The sequence below is a fragment of the Pteropus vampyrus genome, unplaced genomic scaffold (assembly GCF_000151845.1).
Source record: "Pteropus vampyrus isolate Shadow unplaced genomic scaffold, Pvam_2.0 Scaffold14, whole genome shotgun sequence".
Taxonomy (NCBI): Eukaryota; Metazoa; Chordata; class Mammalia; order Chiroptera; family Pteropodidae; genus Pteropus; species Pteropus vampyrus.
The window spans coordinates 13155457-13173184 of NW_011888795.1; the positions used below are offsets into that span (position 1 = coordinate 13155457).

Sequence of the window (17728 nt, forward strand, 5' to 3'; positions counted from 1 at the left end):
CATCCCTTTTTTGACTGTGTAACGCAACTGACTATACTCATTTTATTATTTATAAGATTTGTATAATTTAAGAGAATGTCATTAGCCACACCTGCCTGCTTCAGAAGCAGAGTAGAGATGCTAAGAGGAGAATGTATGTTCCATTACTGGACTTGCACCTCCAAGTGTGGTCTTTGGACTGGCAACACCAGCATCACCTGAAAGCTTGCCCCACCCAGACCTGATGAATCGGCATCAGCATTTTACCAAGATCCCAGGTAATGCTAATGTTTGGAAAGCATTGTTTATTTGATAATGTGGGGGACCTGTCTTCACTCCTAGAATCCACAAATTCCAGACTCCATTACTTCAGAGGTGGATTAGCATGTGGTAATTTTATCATCAGTGCGTACCGTATTTCTCTTCAAAAGAGAAAGGTGGGACTAATGGAAAAAGAATGAAATGGAACTGTTTTTGGTAGCCAACTACATGAGCTCTTTCACATGCCATGTTTTGTAAATGGCTAATTTGATGTTTTAAGCGAAAGCATGCAAAAGATACCTACCAAATTTTTTGGGAACCCAGTCAAGACCAAAAGTGAACTTCTTTATCTGCACTACCAAGTATTCAGGGAATGAGGCAAAGCGAGATGTTCTGGGAGACACAAAGGGATTATATCAATGAAACGAGACAATAAGAATTATGAATACAGTTCATGAAGCATCACAAGCTTTGTTCGAGGCATACCTGGCAGCTCCATTGACTTAACTGAAAAGGAGAAATATGCAGACATAAGCTGATACACACTCACCCACTCCTGCTCATTCATCCTGGCCTTTTCCTAAGAAATAAAATGTTTAATGTAGGAGAACGTTGTCCCTTGAAAATCATTTAGGGCCCATTGCAAAACTATTACTTTTACTTTACTGTGGCATTTTATGCTTCTGAATAGTGCTTTTCAACCCTAAATATTAGTTTTTTCTAAAACCCTTGCTGGAATTTAGTATATATGTTTGTAGGTATGTATGGTTTTGTGTACATTATGTGTTTGTATGTGGGGTTTCAAGACTCTCCCCAAGCAATCCTGACACCTCCTCTCTCACTGAGAATCACAGAATTGGCATAATGAGGCTTTTATGGAACTTTGGTTGAGGCTGACTATTAGAAATGGTCACATGGAACTTAAAGGTATATATATTATGGATATCTAAAATATCTAAATCTGTACCTTAAATTTTAAAATTAATACATATGGTCAATGTATTGAGTTTCCCTTCAAACTTTCAGAAAGGTAAATTGCCTGGACTTGAGTTTGACAATTTTACGCAGAGACTTTTTACTTTGTACAGCAAATTCATGCCCTGGTTCCAACCCATTCTGCATTTACTATCTTGGTTATAACAACCATTTCTATTTGAGTGTCAACGTGGGTGTGGTAAATATATGTAAAAAAAGAGAATTAGCTGTTACTAGGTACTATAGATACTTCTTAAAATAAAAGATTCTAGAAGCCCTCCCCCAAAAATCCACTTTCCACATCTAAGTTACCAACTTCTCCTTGGAATGCAGCCTCCCAGAATTCAGAAAACAAATGCACTGCTGCCCCCTACTGCGGAAAAGAAGTCACAGGACAGGGACAGAGTACCGAAAAGACAGAAATTTGGGTTTCAGATATGCTACTTAATACACTCCAAATCTGGTCAAATCACTGACCCTCCCTCACGTTCCATTTTCACATCTACAAAATGAATTTATTAATAATAGCTACCCTCCAGGGCTGTGCAATGTTCATGCAATTATTTGAAACCACCTGGCACACTAGAATATACTGTTTATACTTAAGGAATTAGCATGATTATTTTGTCATGAAAGAGCTAGAGTCCATGAGGCCTTGGACACTGACTTAGTCTGTCGCTGACTCGTATTTTGCCCCGGGCAAGTGACTGAACCAATCTGTATCTCAAATTCTCCATCACGATGACAGTAGAAAGGTACAGGCAATAACATAAGGGAGTTCTTCAAAAAAACAGGAGCTTAACCACCTTAAGGAACAATCTATTTTGATCCTGGCTCACTCTCCAGAAGTTATGTATTATCTCTAATTAAGTTTTCCTATCTTCTGAGAAGCAGTAATAAACATCACTCTTACTTAAATATAATTAAGTCCTCGATTTCACCAAAACCCAGCGAACTCAATCTGGTATTTTCAACTAATGTAAAAATGTCACTTCTCTGACCTCTTCCTCTTACATTAGCTTAAAATCTAGAAAATAAATAACAGTGAAATCGACCAAAAGTCACTAGTAAATCAATGAGTTCCAAAATGTGATTGAGGAGCCCCAAGACTCTTGTGGTTGCTCTGTGATCAAGGCTGGGGTAGGAGAGGGGAGGGGGGATAATTTAACACTTTCTTATGGGTAACTACCAATCTGAGAGTACCAGAAAGCAGTTAGCTAGCTATACAGTGCCCACATTGCATCTGCCCTGTTGGGTAAATATTTTTTAGTCATCTTTGTAACCTCTATAGTCTCAAGTTGAATCACACCTGTAGTAACTATGTCATATATATGTGTTCATATCAATCTCAAAATACTTTGCATTCACTGATTGCAGGTTTGGGACATCAAGTTTGTTAGTTTATGAAGCACTTACTCTTAGGTTTCTAAAATTAATTCCTGAAATTACAATTTTTCTCGAAAAGTTATGTTTTTAATAAAGACCATTAGAATGTAAATCATTCAAAAAGGTCTAGGTAGACACACAGCAAATTTACTTCAAAGAATTGTTATGGAAATTAAATGAGTTAAGACATATAAAGTGCTTAGAATAGTGCCTGACAAAACAATTGTGTTGTTAATTATTTAAAATATGTCAATTGTTCATTAGTTACAATAAAGGCAAAAGTACTATGAAAAAACTTATTTAAAGAAAACATACAAGCTGTCCCTCCCCCCACCAAATTAAGATTGTCCAGTGTATTAAAAACTGGCAGCTAAAAACAAAACAAAAACAATTCTATCCCTTCCATGAAATACGGTGAAAATAATTAATCAACCACTTACAAATTGCATAATCCAAAAAAAAAAAAAAAGGAAAGATGAAAATAATGGTAATAACGATTACAGCATATATTTACTCTGTGCCAGACACTATAAAAAGCACTTTACATGGTTTATCTCACCTTAATCCTCACCCTGACCCTACGAAGAAAGTATTATCCCCAGTTTACAGATAAGGAAACAGGGGTTTAGAGAAGTGAGGTCACTTGGCCAAAGTCACATGCTAATAAGTTCTACAGTGGGAATTCAATGCTGCCCATCCACCTAAAGTTTGTGTTCTGAAACCCCACACTGTGCTTTTCTCTTCATAAATGATCAAAGTCAAGTAAAACTCTCTCTCTATGGACCCTTAATTTGTGAGCTGTTTGAGGACAGAAACTAGGTCTCGTTCAGTCACTGACTAGAATACACTACGCGAGCAACAATATTTGCCAGGTGAATAAAATTCCAAACATTAATATTCTTCTCAGATACTGTCTGTTTGAGAGCATTTAAGGGAAAGGTCTTTATGTCTGGTCCTTCCTGACCCAAGGTTTACCAAGATCCTTAGGGCACCTTTTGCCTCTTCCTGGCCTTTCAGGCTCTGGGTCTAACACAAGAAAAGTTCAAGGCCTCAAAGTAAGATAACAAGGAGATCATTTCCGAGTTACAGCCTAATGCTGGAAAAAAGAAAAAGAAAAAGAAAAAAGATCTTTTAGGATTCCACCAAACTGGTTTTCCCAAAACCAATCTTTGAAACATGATAAGGTACAATAAGAAATAAGTAAGGTTATTTAAGGATTATAAAGCTCTAAGAATAAGCAAATAAGCAAGCATGATAAGGAAGATGGAGCAACATATAACCCAGGAATTAAGAGGTTAAACTTTGAACTCAACTGACCTGAATGAGTACCAAGTCTGCTACTTACTAGCCAATTACTTCTCTTTTTATTTCCTCATCTGTAAAATGGGAAGAATAATGGTACCTACCTGAGAATAGTGCTAAAAGGATTAAATATAATTGTTGGGAAGTGCTTAATTGACACATGACCTGGAATGATAAATGTGAAATAAAAGGTAGTCACTTTATTATCCTAAAATATTGTTTTTTCCTTTCCCACAAAGACTGGTTTTCAATTATTAACAACTGTGATACATCCAGTATTGTTTTCATGTACATAAGAGCACCTGTCTATATAAAAGACAGAGTAAAAGGAAAAACATATTTAATATCTCCTGTTAAGAATTAGAGAAAACAGAAACCCTCTTGGAGAGTCAGATAGTGATGTCAACACTGCCTTCAATTAAATATTTGTAACATTTGAAGAGAAAATCAGGTCAGCAAACATCATTCTTCCATTACAGGTGGAAGGAGGACACTGGGTAGTGACTTTGCCCCAGGAAGTGGACACGGGAGAAGAATCCAAATCTTTTGACCACTAGCCCAGGGGTCGGAGACTCCGTCTCTGTAGAGAATCAATGCTTTCCACCTCCATTTTAAAGGTCGGCCTTTTGCAGGTGATCAGAAGGCACCTTCCCGCAGGCCAGTATTAGAACATGTCACACCCTGTACTTCTAAAATACGAATCCACTTTTCTGAAGAATAGAAAAGGTGTGGCTAAGTGGACAGGCAAATGAAGAACACTGTGCAGAGCACACCTGATGCAGGAGGCTTTCTAAGCTGCCAGATCCCCAGATCACTCCCACCTCCCATACAGTATCAAAATTAAAGTGCAAAGAAAAAAATATATTTGAGGAATCTTCAGCTATTGTCAATACTTAAAAGTAAAAAAAATATATATATCAAATCAACACATCGCACACCTTAAACATACACAATGTTATATGTCAATTATATCTCAAGCTGGAAAAAAATTTTTTAATTGTAATAGTGTGTAGATTTCTAACTGTCCAAGGATGTCTCCAAGTTGAAAGAAGCTATTCTCACATGGTTAACATGCCAACTCACCAACTATCTGCTAGGACACACGTGTGCACACGCACACACACACACCCTAAAACTGAGCAGTCCTACGATGAAAACTTACCCTGTGATGGATAATTGATAACTGAATGAACTATTATTAATTCTCATTTGGATATGAAGAACCTTTTTTAAAAATTATTTTAAGAAAATGTGGTCTCTTTTTAGCTTCTAAAATAAATTCTTTTTGTTTTCCCATTTTTAACACATGAAGTCCATCACTGAAACAAAGAGGAAACCTGAGGGATGGCTGTAGCAGAGAATAAGTAATTTAGGTTTGCTGTAGCAGAGAATAAGTAATTTAGGTTTGACTATTACTTGAGGTTGAGATAAAAAGACAGCAGTAGCTCTTCCATCCTTCTATCCGCTTTATATCAACCAGAGCTCAGTTTTAGCCTAGAAGAAAAATGGCCAAATATCTAAAACTAGTGAAATTCGCAAACTTTCAGAGCCCCCACCCCCATTTTAAGTACTCTTTTTCCAATGATATGAAGTGTGTTGGCAAGGACTTGACTGTATGAAATCAATTAAAGTGTCGAGTAGAGAAAAAACAGATTTTATGTACCTGACAATGAGGCTGACAATGTAGAAATAGAACATCTGCTGCCTAAGTCCCAAGCGGCTCATTTGAACATGCTCAGGAGACCTAATGTCCACACTGATATGCCCCAAGACCCCTGGCCTCCAGGTAGGAACACAGTCGACCAAGTCCTAAGCCAAATCTTTAATTATGGAGTTAAAATCTATCCCAGTGTAGTTTAAATATTGAAGACTATCATACATATTTTTGTAACTTCTTCATTAATATCATTCTTGCCATGGGGGTGCGGGTTCTTGGTTACATCCTCTGGGATGGATGGATGGATGGATAGATAGACAGACAGACAGACAGACAGACAGATAGATAGATAGATAGATAGATAGCAAATTCCTAATAGGATAAACCACAACTTCTATTTTAAAAAAAAAAAAAGGCATTTTTCTACCTAACATGTAATGTAGATTATAAGCCTGTTTTATTGAATAGGACTCACACAAGTGAGGTCTATGACAACCAGGGCTGTGTAAATCATAATCCCATCCTACCACACAGGAACAAGCACACACACTCTTAAAACACCCTGCCACCTCTACTCTACCCCAGTTCCCCTCTTGAGGCTTCCTCCTTACCCCATTACTACTGCACAAGCACACACACGTGCACACACCACACACACACTTACTTCACTCCTGCAGATTTTGCCTGCAGGGCGCTGCTCCAGAAATCATCAACATTCTCTGGTTCAGAAAAGGCCTGAAGGCAGGCACTAAATGGTATCTTCGCCCGAACCAACTCAGGAAGGGGTCTTCTGTTTGCTTCTGCTTCCCTTCTCGTTAATTCATAGGCGATCAGTTCATCTGAGTAAAAGAGCAAATGAATGACTCTGCAATCACTCTTACTTTCCTGAAATGAAAAACACCCCCTTCGGACAATCTTCCCCGAAGGCTTCTGGGCTGGCATAGGGTTGCTTGCTTGCTGCCCTTCACTGATCCAGAGAAGCCTGCAGAAAGGCTGTTCTAAGGTTGTCTTTAGAGTGGCACTGACAGGCTGCATCAAGCCATTCAAACTTTTTGGCCTGTTCCCCTTTGCAACTGACAGGAGGGAACTATGAACTCTGACCTAGATGAGAGGCCAGAGTGATGTGTGTGATATAAGTTATGCATGAACCTGGTTTCTCATTTAGCCAGAGGTCAAGGCTGGTTTACCCAAACGCAATCACAAAGTCCAATCACAAAGTCTTCACACCAGAGAATTTCACACCAAAAGAGACCCAAGGGCTCACCTCTTCCCAGGCCCTTCACAATGATTAGACGTCATGGAGGGTGTGGGTCAAGGAGCAGGAGCAACTATAAGGGCTGTAGTTATCCACAGCACACAACCCGTGATACTGACACTGCCCAGACTTCAGGAGGGGTTGCCCGAAGCCTCAGATATCAGAGCACCCAACCTAGAATGCCTCCCTATACTATCCTTGCTCAAATGATTAACTACCAAGGGAAAAAGAAGTAAGTACACTGTGAAATTCCCAAGCGTCAACAGATCTGCTCTTGAAAACTACCTGTAAGTCAAAATTTTATGTAGGTTTTGAGTAGGCCCTTCTGGGAATTCCTTCTGTGTTACCAAAAAAAAAGGTAAAAAAAAAAAAATCACTCCTGATTCAGTTTGTAGGCAGACAAATGCAGTCATGTGTTTTCTTAAACACATCTGACTATGCTTTTAAAATTTATACCCAGTCCACCATCAGTTTATGTTGTACTTATATCTAGGATGCTAGCTAGCATTCAGTGTTCCCAATGATCAGTATCGGGAGACAAAATTGTCAATCTCCTTCCTGAACAGTTACCACTCATTAATAATAAATAGTGAGTTAGAAAGGATCATAATACTGAGCAGAACATGTAAGTCAGTGCACCCAAGGTTAGCAAGAGAAAGCAATTAAGCCTAGTTCTAAAAAGGAAACAAACCACAGACACTCTCCCTCGTTTCTATCTTGTATAAAGGGTAAGAATTTAAAAATTGGTCAAAAGCTTCAGGAGTTTATAGAAAATGGAAATCATTTTACTTCAAAATCATCATAATTATCACTTTCCAATTAGCACAATAAAGTGACTCTCCTCCCACCCCCACCCAAACAAAAAGAGGAAAAAGGGCACCCAGGGACCTTTGGACTTTATAGAAATGACCCATTCACAGAAGAGAAGCTACTTAGCAGATAATTTGCCTTTTTCTGCTTCTAAAATGTTAATTCTAAGTAAAATCATTTCTCTGTTCTGCCTGGAAAGAACCAGATTAGACTGACCAAAGGAATCTTCCCTCAGACCCCGACCTGGCTGCAGTATCGGCCTTCCTCTCACTTCCAAAGTCCAGTCCAGAGACCCCTCTAATGGGTGTGGGGCCTATAAACAGCCCTGCCACACTTCGTCTGCAAAAGGCATTGGACATACTTGGATGCCAAAGGTGGGTTATGTTAAGAGATCTCTACTTGAATGGTTCACATCAAAAAATGCATTTCTGATCATTTCCCTCAGACTTTATATATAGCACAATCTATGAGTGATAATGTTGAAGAATTTTCCACATGAAGTATTACAAATATTTTCCCCCAAATTAAGCTGACTCCAAGCCAACCAGTTGGTCAAATTTATAGGCACTAAAATACGTTCCATCCACAACTCCTCTGCAGAAATTTTGATGGATTTGACTCTTCTCAAAAGAAAGTCATATGGGGACTGAGGAAAAGATGACAAGAGACATACAAACCAGACGCCATCCAGGCAGGGTCTACTGCTGATAGAACTGTGCAGTGGATTAATTCGTCTGACCTCTGCTTTGAAGGTTTTCACATATAAAGAAGCACACTGCTAATTTCCCACTTTTGAACTGTTACCTTTGTTAGTTGCTGCCTCCATGGCAACAGGTAACTGCATCAAGTAATCCACCCTCTCCGTATAGCGGACTTTTCGGGTCTGACAGCACTGGATACGTTCTTCCACCAAAAACCGAAAAACATCACTTGGGTTTTCCGAGCCAATGCGGTTCCTCTGAAGGTTGGATTATATCAGATTAGTGAACTTATAGATATTAACCAATACATAAAAATTAGCATAAAATCAAATATAACTCTCGTATAAAGACCTGGTATTATAAAACATTCTCCCTGGGCATGCCATTTCACCAGGGTACTTTAAAAGCAAAACACTAGTATTTACCTAAAGTCCCAAAATGGGGACTGGTTTAATAAGTTATGATTCAGCATATGAATTAATATTATGTAGCCATTAAAAGTCATAGGAGAGGGACTGACCTAGACAGAATTAGAAGAAAGGACATGAGGGAGCCAAACTAAAGAGAAAGGGGAAAAATAAAGGACCACCCTAGAAAATTTAAGGCCAGGTATGATGTAATTATATTGATGCATTCATATAAATTACATACAAACAAAAAAAGACATCACTCTATATTCAAGTATGTAATTATGTGGCCAAATGTTCACAGCAGGTTAAGTGAAAAACATTGCTTAGAAATAGCATGTAGAGAATTAATAAGTGTGCCTGGAAAATGACGAGTAGTCAGACACCCACATGTTAACATTGGTTGTTTGTAGGGGCTAGTATTATTGGTGATTACGATTTTTTTCCTTTGTATTTTTCTACATTTTCCACAAAGAACACATATGTAATCAGGGGGGAAAAAAGTGGTTTTTTAAGAGGGGAGGAAAAGGCCTTTAATCATGAATTCTCAGTGGTTTTTAAAAACCACAGAATGTAATGTGATTCGACTCTGCTGTGAGCAAAAGATGATCATCTCTGAGTGGTGGCAGAAGGATACCAAATACCGCACAAGACTCTCAAAAAGCTCTGTCACCAAAAAAAAAAAAAAAAAGAATAGTAAATGAAATAAATGACAAACACTTCTATAACATATTAAAATTAAAAAGAGAACAGGCGACTCAGAAGTGCCTAGAAAACATGGCATGGGGCACATCAAGTGGGCTGAGCAGAAAGCCTCGAAGGACACAGATGATTCTGATCAAGCTTGGAGATGTAGGTGAGGGGGCGGGGGCATTCTGGCCAAGCCAGAGTGAACTGCACTTAGAGGCTGGGCATACTTCTTACAACCCTTTTGAGCATTTTTGAAGACTGACTCACCTCTACTAAATTCACTAGGTGCAAGAAAAATTCCTGGGCATCTTGCTGTCTATTAGAGGAGAATTCCGGATGACTCTTGCTTACAAAGGCCTTAAACATGCGTGGAGAGATCCCATTCTGTTGAGGCTAAAATATAAAAATAAAATCAACTTGGAATATTTTCATACACATGAACAGCATGAAGTAGCAAGCAGAGTGGGGAGTACCACAAGCCCTAATTTTCAGATGAGAAAACCGAAGCCCACTGAAGGTAAATAACGATAACACTAACATGCATTGGATGTACAATACCAGGCATCGCACTCCAAACCTGTTTTGAGAACAGGATGGCACTCTTCCTGTTAACTCGAAACTAAAGACTCAAAACTAAAAATCCCCTTTCTAAAGAGAAACACTAGGCCCATCCTCACTGGACTAACTACACAGTGGCCAAAAGAATATGAGAGAAATTAGGGTACTTGGAATAAAAGGAAATTACCTGCCCCAGGTAACCACTGCAGAGCTGCTCATAAGCACAGGGAGTTCCCAGGAGTGTGCCCCTCACCTGGAGAAGCGGAAGGAGGCTGGCTGTGGCTGCTAGGATGGCAGAGTGGAAAGAGAAGGCAGCAGGGACATTTTTGGCAGGACAAGGACATGTGAACTTTCCCCAAGGGCTAAAAGAATAGCTCAGAAGGCAGCCAGGGTCCTCCAGAAAGGACAATGCATAAGATGATGGAAGGTCAGCTGGCCAAGGAGTCTCAGGGCAGGGTCTAGGGTCGGGGAGTCACAGCATCAGCTGGACAGGTCATTAGAAAAGATCCTTACGGAGGTCCTTAAGGGGACGAGTGGGGGCTGGAGGGCATATCTAAAGAACCACTAATGTGTCCTCACAAAAAGGTCAGCCATGACAGAAGACACACGGCAGTTAAGAAGGAGCCAAACACACTAGCCTGGTGAGAGGCTCTGCCTCCTCTCCAAACTTCCCATCCCTTGATCCTTGACTCTCGTGGAGCAAGGACAAAAAATTACCAGAGGACGCTGATGCTGAGCCTGCTACACTGCTGGTTTCTGAGACTCCCGAACTTGGTAGGGGGAAAAAGCTTTAAATTAGCTTTGATGTGAACTGGACTTTTTATTGCTGGTAATGTGCAGGAAATCCAGGTGATCTGCCTGAGATGCTCTGAAGAGGCAGAATAGGAAGAGTTCACGCGGCCCCTGAGGACAGGGATGGGCTCATGATAACACTATTTCCTGAGTCTCCTCCAAGTTCAGCCTATCTAATAATGGTGCTACATGTCACCATATTTAATACTCACAATAGCCCTATAAAGAAGGTACTACCGTTATCCCCATTTTATCATTAGGGGAACTGAGACTGGCAGAGAAGTGCCAGATAGGTCTTCAGACCTTACGAGACCAAATTACCACGTAGCTAACAAAGAACAGAACCAGAATGGACTCCAGGTTCTGATTCAGGTCCTGGCTTTTGGCAGCATAAATGACACAAACCTCACCTTGTCAATCAAGCAAAAGAAGTAATCCATATGCTCTCTGCAGATGTGTGACCTTCAAACCCCAACATGCTCAGCTTCCAGGCCATGTTCCCCTCCTCTGAAGTCCAGAGAACGTGCTATCTGGGCCATCACTGGGCACAAGGCACAAAATGCCCCCTACTTCCTTTCACTTTCAGCCTACCTCTGGCCTGTCTCCTCAGCCTGACTGCAGTCTGGCAGGCGGAGGCCATGTGTCACATGTCTTGGAGATCTCCTGGACATTCAGGTCAATGCCTAGGGTCTGGAGACCTAGACATGTGTGCACAATCATGCAGTCAGATGCCAGAGGTGATGAAAAAGCAACCATAGCCATCACCCTGCAGCCAAGGGGCGGCTCTACATAGAAAATCTCTCCAACGCACATGTTCTAAGCAATGTTTCTAGTAAAACTCAGGTGAATTTTCCTGTCCTGCTGGAAACAGATCTGATCTAGCCAACCAGTATTTACTGACCACCTACTTCCTGTAGAGCACCACTGAGGATTCTGCCCTCTGAGAGCTGACAGACAATGGAGGAGATAGGAGACAACACACGGACCTATAACAAATGTGAAAGAACATTGCAGAGGATCTGAAACAGTGCTAGCAGCTCTTAGAGGAGAATTCCCCAAAGTGGCAGCATTTGGGTATCTGAGGACTTGGGATCTCTACATATGACCAGCTTATACACACACACTTGACTTTAGATGTGCTTCCAGCACTAGGTGAAGACCAATTTATACCTGTTAATTAATTTTACTACTTGCATACACGACTCTGAAAACTGTAAAATTATAACTTTCTTTGCTCACAGTACTGATGCATATCTAACATAGTATCAGCCAACACGAGCATGCAAAAATAATCCTTATATTTGTACATTATGGATAACATACATTCATTCATTCATTCATTCATTCAATAGAAATTTACTGAGTGCTGTAAAATGTCAGACACTATTCTGGGTACTGGGAAGAATACTTACTAGGCCCAGGCATAGTTCTAAGCACTTTATATGTGAATCTTGCTTAACTCATCCATTCTCTCAAGGTGATTAATATTATTTTCTCCACTTGACAGATGAGGCAAGTATTAAGTAACCAGCCCAGGATCACACAGCTAGAAAAGTCAGTCTTTCTCTGTTTCTCTGTATGTGTGTGTCTCTTTCTCTCATGTCCTAGCACTGCTTGTTACACACATGTGCCTAGTTCTCATCCCTAATTACCAACTCCATCTTACCAGGTGCCAAAAGAGAAGAAAATATGTCTTAGACTCAGGGTAAGCCCTCTTCAAACCCACGTACCTCTGGAGCCAACATTACTGACCAGTCCAGAAATTATTTCCCCACACTCGGTAGTGTAGAGGCACCACCTGGAATAAATCTTTCACACTGTGTGTTCCTGTTTAGGTGTTCACTCGAGCACGCACTCACTGCCTGCACCTGATGCTGTTACTTCTTACAAGTTGTGCTTCGAGTTTGACCGTGGCTGCCAGTCACCACCAAAGCAGCTGTTTTGGAAAGTTCAACACGTCAGTAAATTCTGAAAGACCGCCTGTTGCTCTGCGCCACCATGTGGACATCCAACTGAGAAGAGACGTTTCAGGAAAAACCCTGGTGAACGCCCAGAAACCGTTCCCCAGACACTCAGAATGAACAGAGGCCCAGCTTCGTTCATTCCCCTCCGATGCCTCCTCTCTTTCTGTGCCCATTTCATTTCTTTTCCCTCAACTGACCTTTCTTAATCCTTTGTTCAACAGTCAAGCTATAGCTTGAGAATTACTGATCATCAAGAAGTTATTTGAAAAAGCTTCCTAACCAGCCCTGTCCACTTGTTCCCATGCCCCACACCAGTGCTATCTGATTTCAGAAGGGAGGTCTAACAAATTCTCATGCTCAACTATTACTGTGTTCACTTCATATCTTGTATACTGGAAAGTTAGGCTGTAACAAAGTTGAGTTCTAATATGATTAAGCTTCCAGATCTAACTTCCAGCTTATAGGAAACACAAGCCAAACAATACCTCAAGCAAGCAATCTTTAGAGCAATCCTGGGGCAAAGGATCCAGCTCCTTCAACAAATCAATAGCTTGCAAAAAGAAAAGGAGGAGACTTTTAAAAGATGTCTTTGATACTGCAGGGAAAAATCTAGATATGGACTGGGTATTAGATGTACTAAGGAACAACTGTTTATTTTGTTAGCATGCTTCTAACACTTTAAACAACTTTTAATGTGATATTTATGTTTAAAAAAAGAAGGTATTCTAGTTAAAGATGCATAGTGAATATTTATAGAAAAGGAGGATGCTCAGATTTTGTGTTAAAATAGTTAAGAGAAAGGAGAAGAAGAGAAGGAAAAGGGAAGAAGAAGGGAAGGAAAAGGAAAAGGAAGGGCTGAGTTTAGGGAGGACTGATGAAACCAAACTGGCAGAATGGTAATTGCTGAAGTCGCCCAATGGTACATGGAAATTCATTATACTTTGCTCTCTACTTCTGTGTATATATGCAAATTTAAATAATATTTTTAAAAGACCAGGCTCTGGATAAGGCAGTTTCTTATTTAAAAGAACTAAAAGCCAAAATAAGAACCAAAAAACTAAGTCAAAAAACTACGTAGCAGTGGGTCGGTGACATTACCTGAGTGTCCCCATGGGCCTATCACCACATAAGATAAGAAAGACCGAAACTGACCAAGAGTCAAGCATGCCTTCAGTAAGTACACACTCTCTTACTGTGAGGTGGTTCTCAAATGCCTAAAGCAATGGCTAGCCTTGACAACAAACTGTAAGAGGAAGCCCCAGAGAATCTCCAAAACAGCAACCACCTAAGGAACCTGTCATATTTATAGAATACTGTACTTACTTTCTCCATCAGCAATTGCAAAACAGATGAGCTAAAATTAAAGAAAAGACTATGGTGTTCAGAATCTTTCCCAAATGCTTACACAGGATTTTCTGATGAACACAGCCAGACACTATTCAGTCACAGTCCCTTGAGCCAAATGCTTCAATTAATAAACAAGCAGCGAGGCTGAGGCTTCGTATCACATTAGAGCAACACTTGTGCAGATATTTACATTGTAAGACCATGAGAATGAAAAAAAGACCCATGGCAGCCTGTCCCCAATACACAGGTGTATACCATCCATTGATTTAAACTTTTAAACTTAAACTCTGGACTAGTAGTTTCTAACCCAGGTCCAAACCCCTAAGCTAAAGGAACAGAGGGCATTCCCAAGCTATTTTTCATATTTCAAAAGATGAATTAAAAATGTTATATCTGCCCAATCTAGGAAAAGGGAGGTTAGTGAAAACAAAGTTTTTAGTTTGGGGCTAAAATTATATCACCTCCAAGTAGAAGACTGGTTATCTCATGGTGATTTAAAAAAAAAAAAAATACTAAGACCAGCAACTATGTATCAACGATTATTTAGATGGAAAATCAAATGAATTGTCACTTAAGAAATATATTTGTTCGGAATACAGACTTTAAAACATGTTATCTTCAAAAGGAAAAATAAATTATAGTGTATTTAGTCTTAAAATGTGTGAAAGCACTCTTAGAATACATAAAAATCGGGAACAATTTTTGAAGAAAAAGTATCCTTTTATAGAGAAGCAGTTTTATCTAACGCAGACACAATTTAATTTCAAAAATGAATTCCAAAATGTAAATAGAAATGGCAGTGCCTAAAACAAATACTGCAAATCTTTTTATAGATGAAAATGTATGTTAACCATGCATATATAAAAACTAGATTTCACATTGGTCTGTAGCAGACCAATTTAATACCAGAAAGCATATATTCTAGAAATAACCCAAGATATGACAGAAACCCAAGTTACTGAGCTACCTGGTAATTCTGCAAACTTTAATAAGCGCCCCTTTTGTCACCCACCCACCACCATCCACACACAGAGGCAATGCGAGCCTGAAACAAGTACTGGAGCAACTGTTAGGGGAGCAGGATACTGCAGTGGTCACACACACAGACTTGGGCCAGACTGCCTGGTGGAGAGCCCAGCTTTTCCACTCGCTGGCTTTGTGACTTTAGGTAGGGCTTCTCAGCACCATTTTCTGCATCTGTAAACACGCAGGAAGAGCCTGGCCTTTCATAAGCACTAAATGACGCTAGTACGCTGGTGGTGATGGCCCTGTAAAAAGGCATTCCTGCCACATGGCTATGACCCCTCTCTCACGCTCTCTCCCTTCCACCACACATTCCTCTCTTAATCTGTTCTTTTCCCTGTCTCAGCACATCTTCTTTCCTCTCTTGGGGCATGTTAGGCTCATCTACAAGTTGCAAATGCCAGAGGCCTGGGGCAAGACTAAGGGACTCCTGATACTTAAGAAAGATTCTCACAAATTGCTTTCTCTGACACCAATTGACTATGATAATCCTGGTGGCCCATAAAGTAAAATTCTCTACTGTCAAGGGGAGTGAGGATTTTACTATAAATTACTTGTCTATTCAAGTAACAGTTTGAAACTGACACCTTCAGGACCATAAAGTAAATCATCTGGCCAATTCAAGCTCATTTTGAACAGTAAAGGGACCCTATGATCATGGCACCTCAGAGCAGGGAAAGGATGTTATACAAGTTATCTAGAACAGGGGTCATACATCCAGATACCCAGACCACCAGCCAGAGCATGAAACACAAAAGACTGGAACCAGCTGGAGATTGTGTGTCTTGTGAAGAAGGAAGGGCTGCTACTCAGCTATGGGCTACTGCTTTCAGGCCTGGAATTGCCAGAGGTTTCCACTGTTTAAAAGAAGCTGGAAATACAGATATTTATGCGTGAACCAAGCAAAACACCTGCAGGACATATATGACCCAGTGCTGACAGGTTATGAACCTTGAACCAGACAGAGCAGGGGTTCCCACCTGCAAGGCTCAGACCCCTGGAGGTCACAGAGCTGCACAACGGCCACTGAATCCAAAGGCAGGTAGGGAGCAAGGGCCCCAGTCACTACTCGCAGGCTGCCTTGCTCACACAGGAACTACTTTTTTATTCCTAATGTAAAAGGGCTTGTGATATTACCGAAACCAAATTTTACTTCCAAACATTGCTAAATTGATAAATTTTCATTTCGCATTTTCTCAAATGAGAAGATTCCAAAGCACAACAGTCACGTAACGTACACAGAACTTATTTAAATTAGAGGGGATACCTTCACACTTGCAATATTCACAACCACCACCTAGACCAATTCTGCCACTTGCTGAGAATGAAAGGTTACATGACTTGCCCATGGTCCCGCAGCCCCTTTCAGGGCCAGGAGAGGAAGCCAGGCTTCCGAGTCTAAATCCAGTCTCGGCTTGTTCTCTTTCACCAGGGAGGGAGGACTCTGCCCCAAGAGTGGCCCAAGAAGAGAGTGCCTGAATGAAAGGTTCACAGGAGCTCGGAGGTAGAAGCAGCCTGGATAATCTGATACCCTAGCCCTATACGCAAACCATCTCAACTGCATCCCAGATGAGGCTCTTCCTGTCGTGGGTAGACAAGGAACTCACTATCTTGTAAGGCCGAATAACAGTGCGACTAGAAAACTTGTCTTCGCGTCACCATTCTGATCTCCTGGCTTGTCCATTCAGAATGTCTATACCCTTCTCCACTCTCCTCACAACCTTCTACCTTCTACCCACCCCCAAATACTGCCTCTACTCCCTCTCCCATTTGCTCCATTTCCCCAACTAACTGGCTTCATTACAAAAAAAGTTCGTTTACTTTCGATTCTTGCTCTCAGTCTGCAGGCATTAGTTAAGGATGACTGACTTACGATGGGGGCACAGAGGTCAAATACTTGAGAAACAGAGTTGGAAGAAGTTGCCCATGAAGTCAAGACAGGGCACTCTGAAGGCAAAGCAGGTGATGGGGAAGTGGGGCACACATTGCATTCAAGACACCTGCATCCATAGGAGTCAAGGCCGCCAGATGCAGCTGCACAAGCTGTGCACGGCAGAATTCCAAGAGCCCCACTCAAACAGACCAGGTTGTGTAACAGAGCAGCCCAGGGAGGGGTCAGTGCCCTATCCTACAAGCACATGGAAAAGCACGTCTGGCTATTAGGATAAAGCACATCATTTGACTACTCTATTGATTAATAATGACTGAACAGCCAACTGCGTTTCTCATGCTTGAGTGTGCTTACAAATCCCCTGACAGCTTACCAAAAATGTGGACTGCCCAGCCCTCCCCAGAAATACAGAATCCTCAGCTCTAAGGGGGCCAACGAATGCATGTGCTGTTTTTCAACAACCAGCCTCTTGAGAAACCCCAGCAAACAAAGCTGAGGATTTGCAAAAGAAAGACACTATAAGGGCCAAGATTGTGTTACCAAAGGGAAGATAGTTATATTTTCATACACTTTATTCTTTCCATCTCAGCTCTATGTTATGAAGAATAATGTTCCTGAAGACCATTAATGGTGGTCTTCATAAAATCCATGGAACAACTGTGACTAGAAACCCCACACCTGGCTATTCCTTACCACAATTTTTAAGGGCAGACGGACACCCTAGACTCTG

At 40.7% G+C, this 17728-nt stretch overlaps 1 protein-coding gene across 1 annotated transcript in view; it reads right to left on the minus strand.

Moving 5' to 3' along the window:
• Positions 1 to 17728, minus strand: part of USP13 (ubiquitin specific peptidase 13) — a 99262-nt gene that overhangs the window by 25317 nt on the left and 56217 nt on the right. Inside the window, exons 11-14 of the mRNA XM_011383028.2 lie at positions 9691 to 9816; positions 8430 to 8583; positions 6225 to 6399; positions 545 to 633 (exon numbers count right to left, since the gene is read on the minus strand). Coding sequence (XP_011381330.1) covers positions 545 to 633; positions 6225 to 6399; positions 8430 to 8583; positions 9691 to 9816 — 544 coding nt within the window. The remainder of the gene's footprint in view (positions 1 to 544; positions 634 to 6224; positions 6400 to 8429; positions 8584 to 9690; positions 9817 to 17728) is intronic.